Raw genomic sequence first — 17,776 nt, forward strand, 5'->3', positions numbered from 1 at the left:
AAGTATTTTATTTTAAAATCTGTTTTTCCTAAGTGAAGATACATGCATCTCCTTGGAACTGTTTCATTATATGATGAGCATGTATCTCAGCTGTGATTGATGCAGCTGTTCATTTGTGTTTCAAGATAAGCACAGCAAAACTGATTGCACTTTCTTACTTAGTTGCTGTTTCTCTCTTGGATTAAAAGGGTTTCTAGACTACCTAATTCAGTCTGCCATACATTGATTACTATTCCATTACACCAGTGTGACTTCTGTAATTGTACTAACTAAATCACACTTGCCATAGTTCCCCAGATAAGCAGATGTTTCAAATATTGTGTGTTTAACTGTGTGGGATCTGCTGGCTCATGAGGTTCTTGTTTTCTGGAAATCAAGGTTAATTGGGCCAGAAGGCTTTAGAGAAATAGCTGATGGGTAGGGTAGCTGCAGACCATGGTGACTGTTGCTGCCCAGTTGGTTATCTAAATTCCCAGTGCTTGCTTGTTTACTGACCTGTAAAAGCCATCCTGTAAATGGATTCCAGTCAGTAAACAGAATTACAAACATAATCCTACCACCCTTTTTCATGATCTGTTTTTGTCTGTGCCATATGTGTTCTCTTTACCTGTTTTATTTAGTGTACACATTGAAGTTCTTTTGAGCTAACCTTTTCTTACTAATTTTTTTTTGTTCTTATGTATTGCACTGTCCTGTGGTTGAAAAACATAATATATGTTCATGAAATAGGCTATATGGATAAGAAATATTAGACTATGAGCCTGTTTGGTTTTTTCTTATTCATACTATGTATACTTACACTTTTTTGATCAGTAAGTTGACAGGTATTTAAAGTTAGCTCAAAAGCCCTGTTGGATTCTACTAGCACTTGTGTATTTTACTGATTCATCCATCTGGGTTTTAATATTACACATTTTGTGACTGAGAGAATGGACTGATGAAGTCTCGATGCTGACAGGAATTGAGAGAAATTTTCTGTATTTTACCCAAAGTTTCTTGTTTCTCTGATACAATTCAAATTTTCTTTTTATATTCCATGGGCTGTCTTGGTTAAAGCAAACAAAACAATAAAAAATCATTACAAAACCTAAAGACTTATCCTCAAGTTGATGATTTTCCAACTCATTCTGGAGAAATGTCCCACCGGTTTAATTATCAAATGAATAGTTAACAAATAGATGAAATTCCCCAAGATGAAATCTATTTCAACTTCTTGGGTCTTTTCTTACCCTTTCTGATTGTTTTCAGGTCAATGAAATTGCTTTTATAAACACCCTGGAGGCTCAGAACAAGCGGCACGACGTGCTGAACAAACTGAAGGAGTACGAGCAGCGCCTGAACGAGCTGCAGGAGGAGCGGCAGCGCAGGCAGGAGGAGAAGCAGGCACGGGACGAGGCAGTTCAGGTAGGGCAGGTCTGCAGCTGCAGGGCACAGTGAAATACAGCTTTGTGTTCAAGTGCAGCTTCTCTTAATTCCTGTGTGTTTCATGAGTAAAAGAGCAATGAGAATTCTCTTTTCCCTGGCTAGGAGCGCAAGAGAGCCCTGGAAGCGGAGCGGCAGGCCCGGGTGGAGGAGCTGCTGATGAAGAGGAAGGAGCAGGAAGCACGGATTGAACAGCAGAGGCAAGAGAAGGAAAAGGCACGAGAAGATGCAGCACGGGAGAGAGCCAGGTAACTTTGCAATCGTTTCTTTGGTTCCCTTCACCGTTATCCTCCCCAGCAAACTGCACCTTCTCTGCAACAGCAGTACCTTCCTGGGCTGTCAGACTTAGGATTTTCAAAAGTATCATTAATAGGGATGCTTGATGAATGGCTTGACAGAAGAAATCAGGTCAGTCATCATAAATTCTGCATTATGTTTTTGTATTCCTTACATACATGCACAATATAAGTTGTAAGGCTGTATTTTATTATATTCGTCTTAGCTTTATTGCAGACAGGACCTTGTAATAATTTGCCTTTTTCATATTTCACCTTAGTTTTTAAAGGAAACAAGATTTATGTACCCATGTTCTCCATTTCCTCCAGAAACTTTTGGACTTACTGGCATCAATTTGATTTCACATTGTTGTAGACACCAAAGATGACATTTGAGAAGCACACAGCCAGGAAATCAGGCTTCATTAATTCTGCTGCCTGTGAACTATAGGCAGCAGAATATAGTTAGTTATAGTTTTGCCCATAATTAAAAGTTAATAAAGGGGACTTCACATGGACTCTTCTCTCTCTTCCTTTTGAGGTGCAGGGAGAATGAATGTTGGTGTGCAAGACAGGTTTACTTTCCAGTCTGATGCAGTCTGATATATTCTACTTGTTTAATTTACCAAATTCTCTTTATATTCACCTCCTATTTCTCCTCTTTTCCTGCAGTTCCCCTGCCACAAGCATTCCTTAAAACCTTGGGAAAAGTTAAGGTCTTTTCTATGATGGGTGTTTGCTAATGGTTCTTGATACATTTTTAATGTCATGGCTTGTTTTCTTCAAAATTGTCACAAAGAGGATTTTTTTCCCCCAAGTAAAATATTCAGAAATGCATTGATCCCTTTCATCTTCTGAAGTCCTGAGCGACATCATAAAGAGAGTCAGCTTTCCATTAGAAGTGTAATGAATTCTGGGCAGGATCTGTAGCCTTTGCTGGGACTTCATGGACCTTTCCTCATTGTATTGAGCCCAAATCACCTGAGGTTGAGTGAGTTGGAAGGGATCCTTCAGGATCTTACACTCATTTGCAAATACTCGAGGAAGATTGGGACTAATGGGGAATTTGGTTATGCTGTTTTGGGAAGATAGACCCTGCATGTGTGAGGTTTCTATATCTTTCTGCAATTTGAGGAAACCCTCAAAGTAACCAAATGGCTAAAGCCTTCTACAGTTAGATCCTGTTGAAAATCTTCAAGCAGAAAATTCCTTGCTCTTTGAGTTTAATCAGTGTTAAATCTGCCCCATCCCTTTGTTGCACCCCATTAATTTCCTTATGACTTGTAAGGAGAAGCAGTTTCCATTTGCCTTCTGTTGCTATTGTGTGTCAGCAAATCTCTGTGTTTGTTGCTCTAACACTCAGTTTTTAAACCCTTTGTACTTGATATGGCAGTACTGTGCTTGCACTTGTTTTTCTTTTGTTTTCTTTGCCAGATACTGATTACATGAGACATTTTTTTCTTTTTTTCTTTTCCTTTTTTTTTTTTTTTTTTTGATAATTTTGGGAAAGAGTAGGAAAGAATGCATACGGTGCCTTAAAATGTGGTGATTCTGCTCTGTCAGTCATTACATCCCCTAATAACAGTTCTGAGGTTTCTATACCATAACAGAGTGAGGGGAGGACTCAGGGTCCTGGGTTTGGAGCTCAGCTTGACAGGAATCTGGCTGTGCTGTCCCTTCTGTCCTGGACTGCAGTGTGTTTTGGTGGAACCTTGGAGGTATCATTGGGTGTTTTGTTGGGTTTTTTTCCTGCAGCTAGGATTTGGCTTGTATCCTGAAGATTTAATACTGGCTGGAATGAGCAATTTTTGCAATATCTGGTTAAAGTTTCTTGAGTATAAGCTTTACCATGTGCATCTGTGGGTGATTAAAACATCTGTATGAATGGAATAGTGTACTTAAAACTGACTTCAAAAGCCCCTCTGCCCTTAACTTGTTTCCAGTAAAGCTTTAGTTGTAATTTCAAAGTATTTTATATTCCAGAGAGTTGAAATCCACATTACAGAAAATGTTGTTCTTGTCAATAGAAATCATAAAACTGTAAAAAGTATCCTAACTATGGAAAAAGAATGCTTTTCAGAAAGGCTTGTGCAGGAGTTGTGTTGATGCTCTATAAATGGGAACTTGAAAATTTTGTTTCAAAGACAAAACATTATTAGCCCAAACTATGAATGGTGATAATCTGTTGTAGTTTGTAGCATTAAACAAATATGTAAAAATGCAGACTGAAAGAAACAACTAAAATAAGCTTGTAGTTCAGTTTTCCTTTCTGTACCTCAGGGGTGATAACACATAAAGTACCTAATGCTTCTCACCCAAAATCTCCTCCCCAGCCCTCCCACACACACAGTGATTGGAAGAGTTCATTCACTTTTTCTCTCTGAAAGAACAATTTTTAGTGTTTATCATTTGATTTACTTCCTCTCCTTCCTTCTTTCCTATCCACTTTTATATTTCCTGTGGCTTTTTGTTTTAAAAATGTTACTTCTACATTTATGGAACTGATCTTGTTTCTTTCTATCAGATTTCTGTTTAAAAAGCCAGACAAACAGGAATCCACACATGACAAAATCCATTGCTCTTTGGATAATAGTCCTTATGTCAGGCTCTCTAGTTTTGGCACTCAGGCTGCTTTAATTTTGGAATGCTTTTGAAAAGATGGCTGGTGGCTTTGGTTGACTCCTGCATAGCTCAGTTTTACCCAGAGCCTTCATCATGTCTTTAGAGCTGCCAGGCTTCTCTCCCACCACATTTTACAAATTTTGTTTGTATAAACAGCATGAGTAGCTGACTTTCTTCCCCTTCAGGATTTAGTTGCTCCCTTGGCTTAGTGACCACTGGGAAGTTGGTCTTGATGAAACTCTACCTGTGGGTTTCTCCTTAATGGTCATGGTTACAAGTCAAGTTACACCCCTTGTTCTTCCTTAGAAAAAAAATCTAAATCTCTTCAACAGGGTGATACTGTTGGTGAGAGTTTTCTCTGGGAGTTTCTGTATTTAAATTTGTACCAATGAACATTTTATAGAGCACTGCCCTGAGTGTTGCAAAGGGGGCTTTTCACTGTGTCATCTGCTCTTCCCCTTTGATTCAGTGACTGCAGCCCTTGGCTGAAGAATGCAAGCAGTGACAGGGTGTCACAGTCATCACTCTTTTGTGGCATCTTCTTGACTATCACTCTGATAGGCAGTGCTCTGATTGGGACTGAGCTGTGATCCTGGTTCTGCTACAAGGTTCAAGTGTTTGTCTTGATTAAGTCTTTCAAATGAAAACATCCATATTCTCTAAGTTGTTTTTTGTTGTTTTTCTTTTCTACTGAACCATCTTCAACTTAATTTTTGGGTTTTCTTGTTCTGCATTCCAGACATAAATGTGTCAGTATTATTAATGCTTTACACTGATACAAATTCTCCCTGTACTTACTATCCTTTGGTTAGAGATCGAGAAGAGAGGCTGGCAGCTCTTACTGCAGCTCAGCAAGAAGCCATGGAAGAACTGCAGAAGAAGATTCAGCTGAAGGTATAAACAGATACATTAGTTGAAAAATACATCAATATTTCTTTGCACAGTTCAATTCCACTTGCTGTCATTCAATGTGTTTTCTCTTCGTTGCTTTGTTTATTTTCCATTCAGCATGATGAAAGTATTAGAAGGCACATGGAACAAATTGAGCAGAGAAAAGAGAAAGCAGCTGAACTCAGTAGTGGAAGACATGCTAATACTGACTATGCACCCAAGCTCACACCCTATGAGCGAAAGAAGCAGTGCTCATTGTGCAATGTCACGGTGAGTTGGGCAGAGGGGACACTGCTGGAATTGCAGGACAAACCCAAGGCATGAAGCTACAAGATCTGCTTCACTCACTTGCACATTTACTGTATCCCTGCTCTGCTTTTGTAAAAAGTGCATCTTATTCTTCTGTCCATGAGTCAGGTGGGTTAGGGAAGATTTAAAAGAGCTGTAGAGTTGTGGGTAGAATGGAGACTCTGGGCAGTGCTCAGTTATTGGCTGTCTGCTGAGAGAAGCAAGAACTCAGGAGCATCAGATGGAAGAAGGTAGTTTAAAGATGGATTAAAGCAAAGTCAAGAATGTGATCCTTTACATAGCAGGCAGCTGAGCTGGGAACACCTTGTTGTAAGATGCTGTGGGTATTTGAATTTCCTGTGAGTTCAGGAGCTGATTAGTTAAGTGTAGTTGGACTGAAATTCACAGAGAAACCACATCAAGCTCAAGAAGTTCTTGAATTGAGTTTGGTTGGACACTTGAAAGTGTTGGACAGGAAAAGGAGTGTTCTCTTTGTCTCCTCTCTCCCTTTGGTGTCTGATTTTTTGGTCTCTGTTGGAAGCCAAGGACATTGCTTGGCAGTGTCCCAACCTCAGCTGGGGCTCTCTGCCTGTGCTGCCCTCCCTGTCCCAGGAATGGTGGGGGAGAGAAGCCACACAGCCACTGGGCCAGAGCTGGGAGATCTCCTACTGATAACTCTGTCAGTGCTCTGCAGAGGCTGTGCATTATCAGGGCCTTACATGCCACTGAGCATTATTTCTCTGTAATTGCTGCATTAGGCAAGATTGCATGGGATCACCTCAGGCAGTGCTGGAACAGAAAGTCAGGCTCAGCAGGCTGGAGTCTTGTGTACTCACTGATGTTGCATTTCAGAATGAAACTCCAATATATAAAATTAGATTGAAGTGAAAATGAGAGCAGAGCCTAACTTATTTTTTTATCTATTATTACACTGCTGGCTAGCAAATCATTCTGTAATTTATTGTTAAGTCTTGCATAAAAGATGTTTATGTAAATTAGCTTGAGGAGTAAAGTACTGTACTTGAATTTCTGAACATACCCCTGACAAATTAGCATGTTTGTATTACATTTAAAGTACTGTTATTTATATATTATTGAATTTGCAAAGGAAAAATAACTATTAAATTATTATCATTACAGATTTCATCAGAAGTGTATCTTTTCAGCCATATTAAAGGGAAAAAACACCAACAAGCTGTGAGAGAAAACAGTAGCATACAGGGACGAGAGCTTTCAGATGAAGAAGTGGTAAATTTTCTGCTATTTTTTCTGTATTACTCCTGGTTTTAAATGCCATTCAGCTGAGCAGCCTATGAAAGTCTTGGAAAAGGAGTTGAACAAAACTGTTTCTGTTAGCATGGGGATCATAGCAGACTGCCCATGAAAAGCAATGAAGGAAACAGTGCATTGACATACTGCAGGCAATTGCCATTTGAAGTTGATTCTTTATAAAATGTGGCTAATTGCTTTTCTGTTAATCAAAGGCATTTTCATGACACTACATTTATCTTTTCATCCTAAAAATCTTATACATTACAGTTGTCACCATCCTGCTATTTTCTTTTCCTTCTTGTTGCTGAAAATCTCTTAGTCCTTTTCTAGGTGAGCAGGTGTGCTATCCTGTATATCAAGGTCCATCTTGCTGAAAACTGTAGTGCTAAATTACTTCAAAATGTAAGATTTGCAACGTTTTGGAAGTATTAATGTTGCTAAGAAGAATAATAGTTTTTCAGTAGCTTCTTTGGAAGAGTTGGCATTTAGAGTGATTTTGAGGAAGCACTGAGGATTTTATACTTTACCAAGAGGCTACTCCTCTGTAGGAAGGACATCTGCATAGTTGTCTCATGTAATTTTTTGTTGCTGATGCCAGAATTCAACTACAGTATTAAGTCAAGGGCTTTTTAATGAGAATTTGGGTTCTGCCACATCAGAAAAAATTCTGACTGCCCCTGTATTATATCTGTCAGGTTTTAGGAGGAAATAGTGGCATGCAATAGTGGCATGCAATAGTGGCATGCAATAGTGGCATGCCAGTTCTTCAGCACCAATTCAGATTGAACTTGTATTTGGAAATCTGTTTCTAGCCAGGCTGATTCAGATGGCACTGTCCAGTAGTTCTGATTTTTTCACTTTCCTTCATAGTTCTTTTACTAATTTTATTTACTGAAATCTTCTCTTTGTTTTCAGCTTCTTACATCTGGTTGTAACATGTTTTCCTTTTTAAAAAGCTTTGGAGAGTTTGGGTCTCTGAAGTACTAGAATCCACAGAGGTGGTTATCACTGAAAAAGCAGAAAAAGATAACTGGAGAGGCACAGTAGTCTGGAGGAATAAATATTTGTGGAGTTGCACTTTCCTGCCCCTTCCCAGCTGTAGTGAAAGTACCTGAACTGGTTTATCAGTTTCTTTCTTCCTCTTGGACAGTGGTTAGTGGGAGTTGGGTGGTTTTGGATTTGGATTTTAGGTGCCAGCCTTGCTGGTGTACGTATGTGAGACATTTCCATACTGCACCTGTTTGCCTGGAGATACCAGCAGTGAGATTTCCCAGAATCTGTCCTGTTGTGGGCACTCCCAGGTATGGATTGATGTTTTCTTGGATCTCTCTGGCCTTTGCTGGTGCCTGAAGTGTGGTTCTTGCTGGGCAGCTGGCTCAGAAGAGTCTGGAGGAACACTGGACTGGATTTCCTTGTGACTGGGCATTCCACTCTCTCCACATCTCATTTGACAGCTGAGCAGTTCCAGTTTCTGGAGAACAGTCAGCTACTGACAGCTGCCTTTGCACCCAGCTGGGGAAACAGAAGTTCCACTAGAGGGCACAAAGATCCTGATTTTTGTGCCTAAATCCAGGGTTTCTTAGCAAAAAAATTTGATGAAAACTTAAGACCTAGATGAAGGTTATTTCTTGAATAATGCTTAGTGCAAGAGAGAAAGGAGAGAACAATTCTAAGTGAATGAACAGCTTGAGAGTTATTATAGCAGATTCCAATATCCTTAATCAGGATGGTGCACAGTATTTGGCATACTGGCAATGTATGGATGCCTCCATTCTTAGGTATTTTATATAGTATTCATGGCTATATTTCACTTAGTCCAAGTATAAAATTCTGAGCTATATTACTGTAACCTGAAATTTTCCAGGTCTGAGGCCTTCTCTGCTTTTTATTACCTTTTTTTTTTTGTTCAAAGAGCAGTAGTAAGATGCTCATTATAGATCTGGGCAGTGTAGAGGAGGAAAGCACTTTTACTAACCAGAGCAATCTGCTTTGTGTATCCATTATTCAGCAAGCATAGTTAATGCCAACTTCACAACTAAAGCATTCAGTAACTTCTCAAGTTTTGAAATACTTGAGAAAAAAATTCCCAAGTTTTATACAGAAGTGAACCCACATTCCAGGGCAGCTTTGTAATAGTCATAGTTACTTGTTAATCACCCGTTTCAATTTTTCAGTCAGTGAAGCTAACTCTAGTGAGAACAAACTTGTGCTACTTAAAATTATTACTTGTCATCTGTGATGTCTTTAGGTTATATATGTCTTGTCTGTGACCCTTCTTGTTTGACATAAAAGATTTTATTTATATCACCTTTGACCTAATAAAATTTCACCTTTAACCTTATGCACTTGACACCTCAGATAACTTACTCTTGATCTTTGACTCATTTTGTGTTCAGCCTCTTTAGTATATTAGGTAGCTGCCTGGAAAGAAAGCTTTTATAAAATTCTAATCTGATAATAGAATTTCTTTACTATTACTTGGGAAATCACAAGATTTGAAATACTTTAATTTTGTCCATATTGGTACCTCAGATTTAGGTGTCTCCTCAAGGCTTTGGAAACTGATTGAAGCAAATGATTGTATAATTTTTCTTCACAACATAAGGATTTTTCTTGGTTAATTTAACTGTAAGCAAAAAGTTAAAAACTTCTTAATGGTCATGGACACTGGTTCCTCTGGGCCAGTTGGGTGGTAGGAGTTGATCTTTCCAGAAATAAAAAGAAGCTGCTGTATTCTAGGGGTTTTCTCTTTGCTGTAATGTCTATAAATTCTGTAATTTTAGAGACATTTTCAGAGGTAAAAGCAGACTTCATGTTGGAGCAAAGTCTCACTGGTTTGGCATTAAGTGCTTATTGTGCTTAATTCCAGCATGTCTGGTGCAGGAGCTGACAACTGGGATTACACTGTCAGGAAGGGGAATTCATTTGTGGATGTGAAACGTGCAAAGAAAATAGTTTTGCTGTGAATGAAGATACAAAAATGAAAAGCATGGAGTTCATTCTCAGATTGTGTGGCAGCTTCATTGCACGTCAGCCTTTTGGATTTTCTTCATTTGGGGCTTTATTAATCTGCAGCTGAAACAGTTGTAGCTTTCTCTTACAGCAAACAGCTCTTGGTTTTCTAACAGTGTTATCCTGTAAAAGCAAATTAAGTTCTGTTCACATTGGTTACTTCCTTTGTAACTTTGCTTTTGTCTGGCCTCTTGTAGATGCATTAATTCACCTAGGTGGTAAAACTGGCAGCAGGCTGAAATCATCTTCAGTGCATTTCTGAAGCTCTCAGAGCTCCCACTGGCCCACATCCTTTCAGCATTATCTGCTGTGCAGTAAGAGCTTGCTGCCTACATTATCTCTCTGATAAGTGCCTGGCTGCTTCCATCAAACTCTCAGCTTCTCCTGCTTCTGCAGTGCCATTTTCTGTGCTATTGATTTCCCGTCCCCTCTCTCAACATCCACCTTGCTTTTAGTTCAGCAAAGGATGTAACAGTGTAAGCAATTTGCTTTCATTGACTTCACTGGAATCAATTAGTATGTTGGTAGTCCTGACTAATTGCTTTGCTGAATGAAAGCCTGTGTGGCACAAAGGCCTCACTGAAAAGGTGCCTGCAAAAGCCACAGGACAACACCTGGTGATTTCATTATGCTGAGGAGTCTCTGCAAGGACCTTGTGGACGTTTTCTCCTACTTGTAGCTCCTACAGATTTTAGGAGCTACAGGCACAATTTAGGTATTTTTATGCCCCTTTTATGCCCCTCTGCTTTCCCTTTTGCCTTTGCCTTTCTTGTCTCTCCTGGTTTGTTTGGAGAAATACACCCAAGAGCTCCCTTTGAACCATTGTCCCAGCTCTCTCTGTATCTCCTGGCCTTTAAATGCCATGGTTTAAAGGGACTTTCAGAATATAAATCATGTCATTCCATGTGGTCTATGAATGTTTCTAATAAGTGAAAAGCTCTTCTAAAAACCAGATGCAGTAGATAACTGGGCAGGATTTGGTTAATTTATATAAGGTGCATGCTACAATTTTATGTATTCCAAAGAAGGATGGAGAAATATTAATGAACTGTTGTTTGCACATGTGAAAAATGTACTTTTTCTTATCAGGAGAGAAAACTGATTCTTTTGTCATTATATAAAGGCAACAAAGGACTTCTAAGAGGTGCATTTAGATCAAATGAAAACATAATCCCATGATGGAGTAGAGGGGTGGTTGTTGTCTGAAGACTGACAGCGTTAAAATGTGGGGATTTATATAAAGACCTGGTTGCTTGAGCCCACACACGTTCCTTTAAAAAAAGCTGCTGGCCAGTGACTAAAGCTCCCTGTGGAGTGTGGCTGCCCAGCTGGCTGGGGCTGCAGTGGGAGCTGTCCTGGCCCAGCTGTGCCCAGCTGTGATTTACAGAGTGCCTCCTGTGCTGGCAGTGCCCCAGGTAAAGCCTGTGAACCCCGTGAGGCTGGGGGTGCTGGGAGCCCGAGGCAGAGCTGTGCTGTGCCAGCCAGCACCACCCACAGCCAGAGCTCCTGTTCACAGCACTTGGAACTTCTGAAAGGTTTTTAGATTTTAGGGGCAAGGAGCTGTTTTCCTAGAGGTGTGTGCTGCTTCCATTATTTCTTGCAGAGGAAACTACTGAGGGAAAAGATGTGGCAATAGCTTAATGTCTGACCCTTGTTGCTCCTCATCTGTATCTACAAGGATTTTTCTTGTCTAGACACATGGTGGTGCCAGGATTTTGCTAATTTTTTTTTTTTTAATACACTATGTTTTCATTCCAATAAAATTATATATCACTACTGTTTTGTTGCTTTAGCCTTTGCAGTATTGAAAAAATGCTTTTGTTTTCCTTTCTGATCAGACTGTTTTCAAGTTCTTGTATTTAAATGAAGAGTAGTGTGAGTAACAATACTAAGCAGGGTCACATTTTTAGTTTCATCTAATAGAGGAGTTGGAGAGGTTTATACCTGTGGGTATGTGGCTTTTAAAAACCATTAGACACAATTAATACTTTTTTATTCTGGAACATTCAGATGTATGTTACATGTCTACCTGTGTTCACAGAATCAGACTGGTTTGGGTGGAAGGGATCTTACAGCTCCTCAGTGCCACCCCTGCCGTGGCAGGGACACCTTCCACTGTCCCAGGCTGCTCCAAGCCCCGTCCATCCTGGCCTGGGGCACTTGCAGGATCCAGGGGCAGCCCCAGGGGGGTCAGTGTGTCCAGCCTTGCTCTTGCCCTGGTGTTTGCCTTCACCTCTCCTGGCATTTGGCTGCTCCATGATGACCATTCCAGCTCAGGGAGATGGCCCTGGCCCAGCTCTGGTGGTGCTGCAGCCATTTCTGGGCTGTACGGTGCTGCATATGGTTTGGTCATATGTAGAACAATATTCCTGTTCGCTTTATCCACAGACTTCTTAGTAGATTCAGTTTTTTTCTTGGCATCTTATTATAGTTCTCCAACAGTAGCCCATTTTTCTTCTCTGTTGCTCAGGGGAAGCAATCTGTAAATCACTTGCAAACAAGAACTTCCCATCCCAGTAAAGCCTCGGGTTCTGGTTGAGTTGGCTTTACTCAATTTTTTTTTTCCTGAGGAAGGAAGGATGTCTTTTAGAGCAGAGTTGTGTTGCTAGAGGAGTGGAATTGTGCCAGGCATCTGTGGTTCATTTTTGTTTATGGATATTTCATACCTTGTGGTGCCTGTGGTCCTTTCAGTCCAGGAGCTCTGGCCATGTCATTCTGCTGTGAATAATTCTGTCCTGGAAGACATTGTCATGAAAATCAATGATTCTAAAGTCTGATCCTTGTTGCAGCTTGCAGAAGGTCTCTCAGTACCCCATACATCAATTCTAGTTTTTTGTACTTTGCAGAGCAATAGCTTCTTACCTATAATTTATTATAAAGTATTGTTTTTCTTGGCAAAAATGGCTGTGATTAATCGTGTCTTGGCTGTGCCTTTAATTGGGATAGATCACTGCCAGCAGCTGCACCCTTCCTGTTTTTGGCTTGGGCATCTCCAATATCCACAACCAGTAAAAGAAACTACTGCTGGCAGGCCCAGCTGGACTCTGATCTCCCCCTTCCCCTCAGCTTGATCTGTCCTTGCAGCCAGGTGATAAAGTCAGAGCCTCCCAGCCTTCCTCCCTCATCTGCAGGGATGCTTTCCATGGCCAGGATGCAGAATTCTCATCACACAGAACTGACACCTTTACTTCACTTTCTGTTCCTGCATTTTGGAGTTCCAAGTGGGAATGGTATTAAAAATCTGAAGAAATACTCAAAGTTCCTATTAAGAATATTATTTATCTTAGTGGCAGACTGTTGTCATTGAATGCATGGACAAGCAAGGTGACTGAAAGTGCAGTCACTATCAGCAGTAAAAACAATTTTTCATTTGGGCATGCTGAAAAAAGCAGGATTAGTCCCTCATGGAAAAAAAAAACCCTAAATCCCAGATGTCAAGGAAAACCTAGTTGTACAACGAAAGGTCACTCTTCAGTTTTGAATGAATAATAAAAGTTTTTTAGTGCTCTCAACTCATCTTCTAAAGTACAGTCTAGCATAGAAATGGGAATAATTAAAATCTTGATTTTGAGAAAATAACATCTGAAATTCATTGCATTATAAGCTGTTTCTTATACATGTGGCACCTCTAGTAACATTTATTAATAAGGATTACCTTCCTTGTTATGTATGATTCTTCATATTTTGGAGTGGATCATCACTTGTGGTCTTATACTAGTATTTGATCTCTTCATGATGAAGAATTACTGATCATTTGTGTTTCAGGCTGTCATTGTTTAAAATTGAAGTGTGCTTTTGATATAACTCATAGTCTGCTTCAGCATCTGTTTTCCATATTAAATATTGTCCTAGATCATGAGGAAAAAATAAGATAGTGAGGAATTCTGTTGGAACATGTAGTAAAATCATGAACAAATATTCCTGTGGTAGTGTGATTTAGAAGTGAACCCTAAAAACCCTTCTAAAGTTGGCAAATATATCCCTTAAGGGATTATATACACAAGTAAGAAACCATTATTCCTGACATTGGTAATAAATAGTGAAAACACTTTTTAATGATTTTCTGCAGTTGCAGGCTATTGTTTATTTTGAAATAGGTAGAGATGTAAATCCAAAAGATATATGTAGGCTTCAGAATAGTTACCTATTGATTTGCTAGAATATATTCCTTATGTACATTACCTTTATGGCAAATACTCAGTTTGATATATGTATTTTCTATATAAAAATGGTAAATGAATGACAGCTATTATTATGTGATATAAGCTACTACAAGTATTTCTTTATAGTCTTCCTCATGTTTATATTTTAATGCTGATGTGAGAGGGCAAGTAATAACAAGTATTTGGAAGTTCTGAAGACTCAGTTTAGATAAAAAGCTGGAGACAGATGTTTTTGAGGTTGCCTTGGTCTGCAGAACTGGGTTAGAACACTTAGAAGAATGCCTTTTCTTTCAGAACTTGGGGATTCAAGGTTGGAAAGAATACAAAAATAACAGAATAACCAGCCTTACAGTATTTTGGCACTTCTGCTTCAGTTCTGGCCAGAATCCAGAAATATAGAAAGGAATGAAAATGAAAAAATAACAGAGGGGGAAAAAACCTACAGGCTCTGAGATTCAGCAAGGTCATTTTGGCTCGGATTTTGTGGGTGAGAGTCCAGTGGGCAGGAAGGTTTTGCAGATCTGTGGCTTGGTGAGTTTGTGAATGATGGAGCACAGGTCAGCAGCCCTGGGTGGCCGTGGCACTGCCAGCCTTGCCCTGCCCCTCTGGCCAAGGATCCCCCTGCAGAGCTGCCTCCTGAGCTTGGAGCAGGTGCCAGCAGCTCCTGGTCCCCTGGGTACCCTGCTGCTCCTGCCTTCTCCTGCTCCAGGGATCCCAGAGCCCCCCTGCCCTTCCTGTGCTCGGGAACTCTGTGCTTAGGGAGAGCAGGGATAAATAACACAGAGCATCTGCACTGGGGCTGCCCTGCACCAGCACTGCCAAAATACTGTAGGGCTGGTTATCCTGTTATTTTTGTATTCTTTCTTGGCTTTGCTGCAATATTGTCCTGCCTGTGCAGGCATGCCCCAGGCAGAATTCATAAAAAGGCAACACTTACTTAAAAAGAAAGGAACAGGAAATAAGTATTTGTGTTATGGTTACCTCTAATTTTAGAAGGAGGGAATTTTGTTAGGAAGAATTCTCTTTGGCACACTTCACAATTTAATAAAGTTCCTATTAATATTTTCTGAGTAGTGAAATGAATAATAACTTATATGTAATACAGAGAGCCAAGTGTCACAGTGAAAAACATGGGGTAGGAACATAATTTTGCAGTTGTGTTCTGGTTTGAGAAATACATATCCAAGGTTTCACCTGCCAGGGACAGATCCATGGGTGCTCCTGCTGTAATTAGGACACTAAATAGGGAGAGCTGCTGAAGAATATTGGTCTTGTGAATGGCTGCTGTATGGAGTGGATGTCAGTTGGGAAATTTCTTGTGCAGCTGTATTTTATACAGATTACTGAGGTTCAGAATCCAGTTTAAGGTATGGTTTTCCTCATCCAAGCAGAAGTGGACCCTGCTCAGCTATATAGCATTTCAGCATTCTGTAGCATTTGCTGCACTGTCCATGGAAAACTTTGCAATTATGTTTGTTCTGGAGTCTGAAAAAAATTACTTTTATTTCATCGGATATTGATTATAATGCTGTTATCCTTGTAGTGTAAACATATCATTTAAGAAACAGAGAAAACATTGGTTATAAGAAGTGCTTAGTCAACTAAAATTATGAACTTCAAGATATCAGACTAACAGGGCAGATTTTCTGGTTCAGGCAGTTGAAGGGGACTAGGCAATAACCAGCAAGAATGTGACTTCAGGGGTGACCTTATTAGCTTTAGCTTTAATGCTTTTGGCAACTCAATTTCTCATGTAGTTTGTAGATGAGGCCCATCTGTTGCATTTGGAAAGCTTCAGGATTTTCAATGACTTGACCAAAAGTGAGAACAGTTGAGAATGGAGGGAGAAGGAAGGAATAGCAAAGACATTTTTTGTAAATAATCTAATTTCTGTCTGCTTTGTGATGACTGCAGTTTTACATGGGCAATAATACTAGTCTTTATCACCTTGTTTGTAAATAAAGTATTGAAACTTCTACAGAAATTTATGTCAGTTGTTCTAAAAATTACTTCAGTGTTCTGTAAAACTTTAAACAACAACATGTGTCTGAACAAAATGCCATTAAATATCCCATGGTGGATGTTTCCTATCTTACTTTTACTTCATGGCTTTTTCAGCGGGAGACTGAGGGTCTCCCCCTGAGACAGGTACAGGATACCTTGGGATTTTTACCAGTGGTTCTTAGCTTTGGAGAATGCATGGCAATAACACAGGAGAGAAGGAGCAGGAGTATTTCTACTCTAATGGGTCACTGAGCCATCATCACACGAGCAGAGAGGAACATCCACAGGTGCCCATGAGGAAACCCATGTCAGCATTCAGTTCTTGTTTTGTTTCTTTATCTTGCAGCTGTACATCCCAGCACAGAGCAGTGCCTGCTCTTTGTGGCACAGATTCTGTCACCTTCACAGGAGCTGAGCCCTTACTTTGTGATGTTGCTGATCTCAGCTGTGCAGCTCAGAGGATGAGTAGCAAGTATGAAAAATGATGGCAGAAGTACAGAATGACCATCGTTGCTGGCTCTGGTTTAATCCTGAGATCAAAAGTGTTCTGTTAGGACAGAACTAGCAAAATTAGTATATTGTACAGAAGCCTTTAAAACAGAGCTTCAGAGAAATTGCACAGCTAAAATTGATGTAGCTGAAACTAAAACTGCGCTGAAAGTTTTGGTAGGCTGAATACAGATCATAATGACAGCAGCTTCCCTTAAAAAAGAGCCTCTACTTATAATGTTTTGCATTTATAATGGCCTAAATTCTCCAAAGATCTGGTGGTTTCCCAGTATCTGAGGATTTAGGGCCAGAATGTGCTTGGCCTAGTGCAGGACCAGACCAGTGATGACCCCTCACGTTGCCATAAGAAGAAACCCAGAATGCTTTTAGGGAGAGGATAAATTAATTTAATCTCTGAAATTCTGACTGCACTTAGCATTTACTTATATAAAAATAATAATTACAAAGAAGTGAAAGGCTTTGAGAAGAAGTGTGCTGATTACCCCTTTATCCTGCATAACATTTATTAGAAATACACCCACCCCAAACGGATGAGTTTCATTCTTATTTAAATGAAAGGATGGCAAAAGTTTGCTTTGAAAACACTGCACTGGTCTTACTCCCTTTTATGCTCTGATGGTTGTTATTTTTGTGGTGTGAACTATGGCTGTGCAGGTAAAATTACTCATGAATTTAATTATTTAAAGGATTGGACTTCCTGTACTTCAGTGTGACTCAGTGGATTCTAAAACCTCAGTTTTTTCAGGTAACTGGTGAGAGCTCAATAAAACACACTGATAAAGATTTTCCCTCTGCTCTGGAGGGTGATGCAGCAGCAGTTCTCCTCAGGTGCCAGTTGTCACCCAATCCCAAGCTATTTGTTATTCTTGTTTCACACCTGAATGGTGTCAGTCTGCCCACGGTGATAATCCCAGGCTTTGATCTGTACCTTCAGAGGGAGATTGTTTTTGTGACACAAGGCATTATTACTCTGGTCTGACTTTAATGAGCTGTGTGGATGAAGTCTGATATTAATCCACAGTGCCCCGCGTGAAAGCTGAGAACGCTGAGAACCGTGGTGCACAGAGGTGCTCGAGTTCCTGTGAACAAATGTGTTCAACCATCATGGCTGCTCTCCTGGCCCCACAGCCTGGGGCATGAATGTGCTTGTTGAACCCTGCACTTCTCTTCAAGTCAGCAGCTAATCACAGATAAGATGATGAAAAAAGAGATGAGTGTCTGTGCAGGGGGGTGCAAAGCTTTGTCTCCTTGCTTTGTGCCCAGCACAAGTGTGACCCCACGGTCACAGCTGCCCTGGTGTGGCTGCACAGCAGCCTG

General features: G+C 40.1%; 1 protein-coding gene across 2 annotated transcripts in view; it reads left to right on the forward strand.

Annotated features, from left to right (window-relative positions):
• The window catches only part of SCAPER (S-phase cyclin A associated protein in the ER), a 140,858-nt gene that overhangs the window by 39,677 nt on the left and 83,405 nt on the right, over window positions 1–17,776 (forward strand). For both annotated transcript variants that reach the window (XM_036389682.2, XM_036389684.2), the window contains exons 16-20: window positions 1,249–1,404; window positions 1,528–1,670; window positions 5,132–5,213; window positions 5,328–5,480; window positions 6,639–6,746. In XM_036389682.2, coding sequence (XP_036245575.1) covers window positions 1,249–1,404; window positions 1,528–1,670; window positions 5,132–5,213; window positions 5,328–5,480; window positions 6,639–6,746 — 642 coding nt within the window. The remainder of the gene's footprint in view (window positions 1–1,248; window positions 1,405–1,527; window positions 1,671–5,131; window positions 5,214–5,327; window positions 5,481–6,638; window positions 6,747–17,776) is intronic.

Source organism: Molothrus ater, chromosome 13 (genome assembly GCF_012460135.2).
Source record: "Molothrus ater isolate BHLD 08-10-18 breed brown headed cowbird chromosome 13, BPBGC_Mater_1.1, whole genome shotgun sequence".
Lineage (NCBI taxonomy): Eukaryota > Metazoa > Chordata > Aves > Passeriformes > Icteridae > Molothrus > Molothrus ater.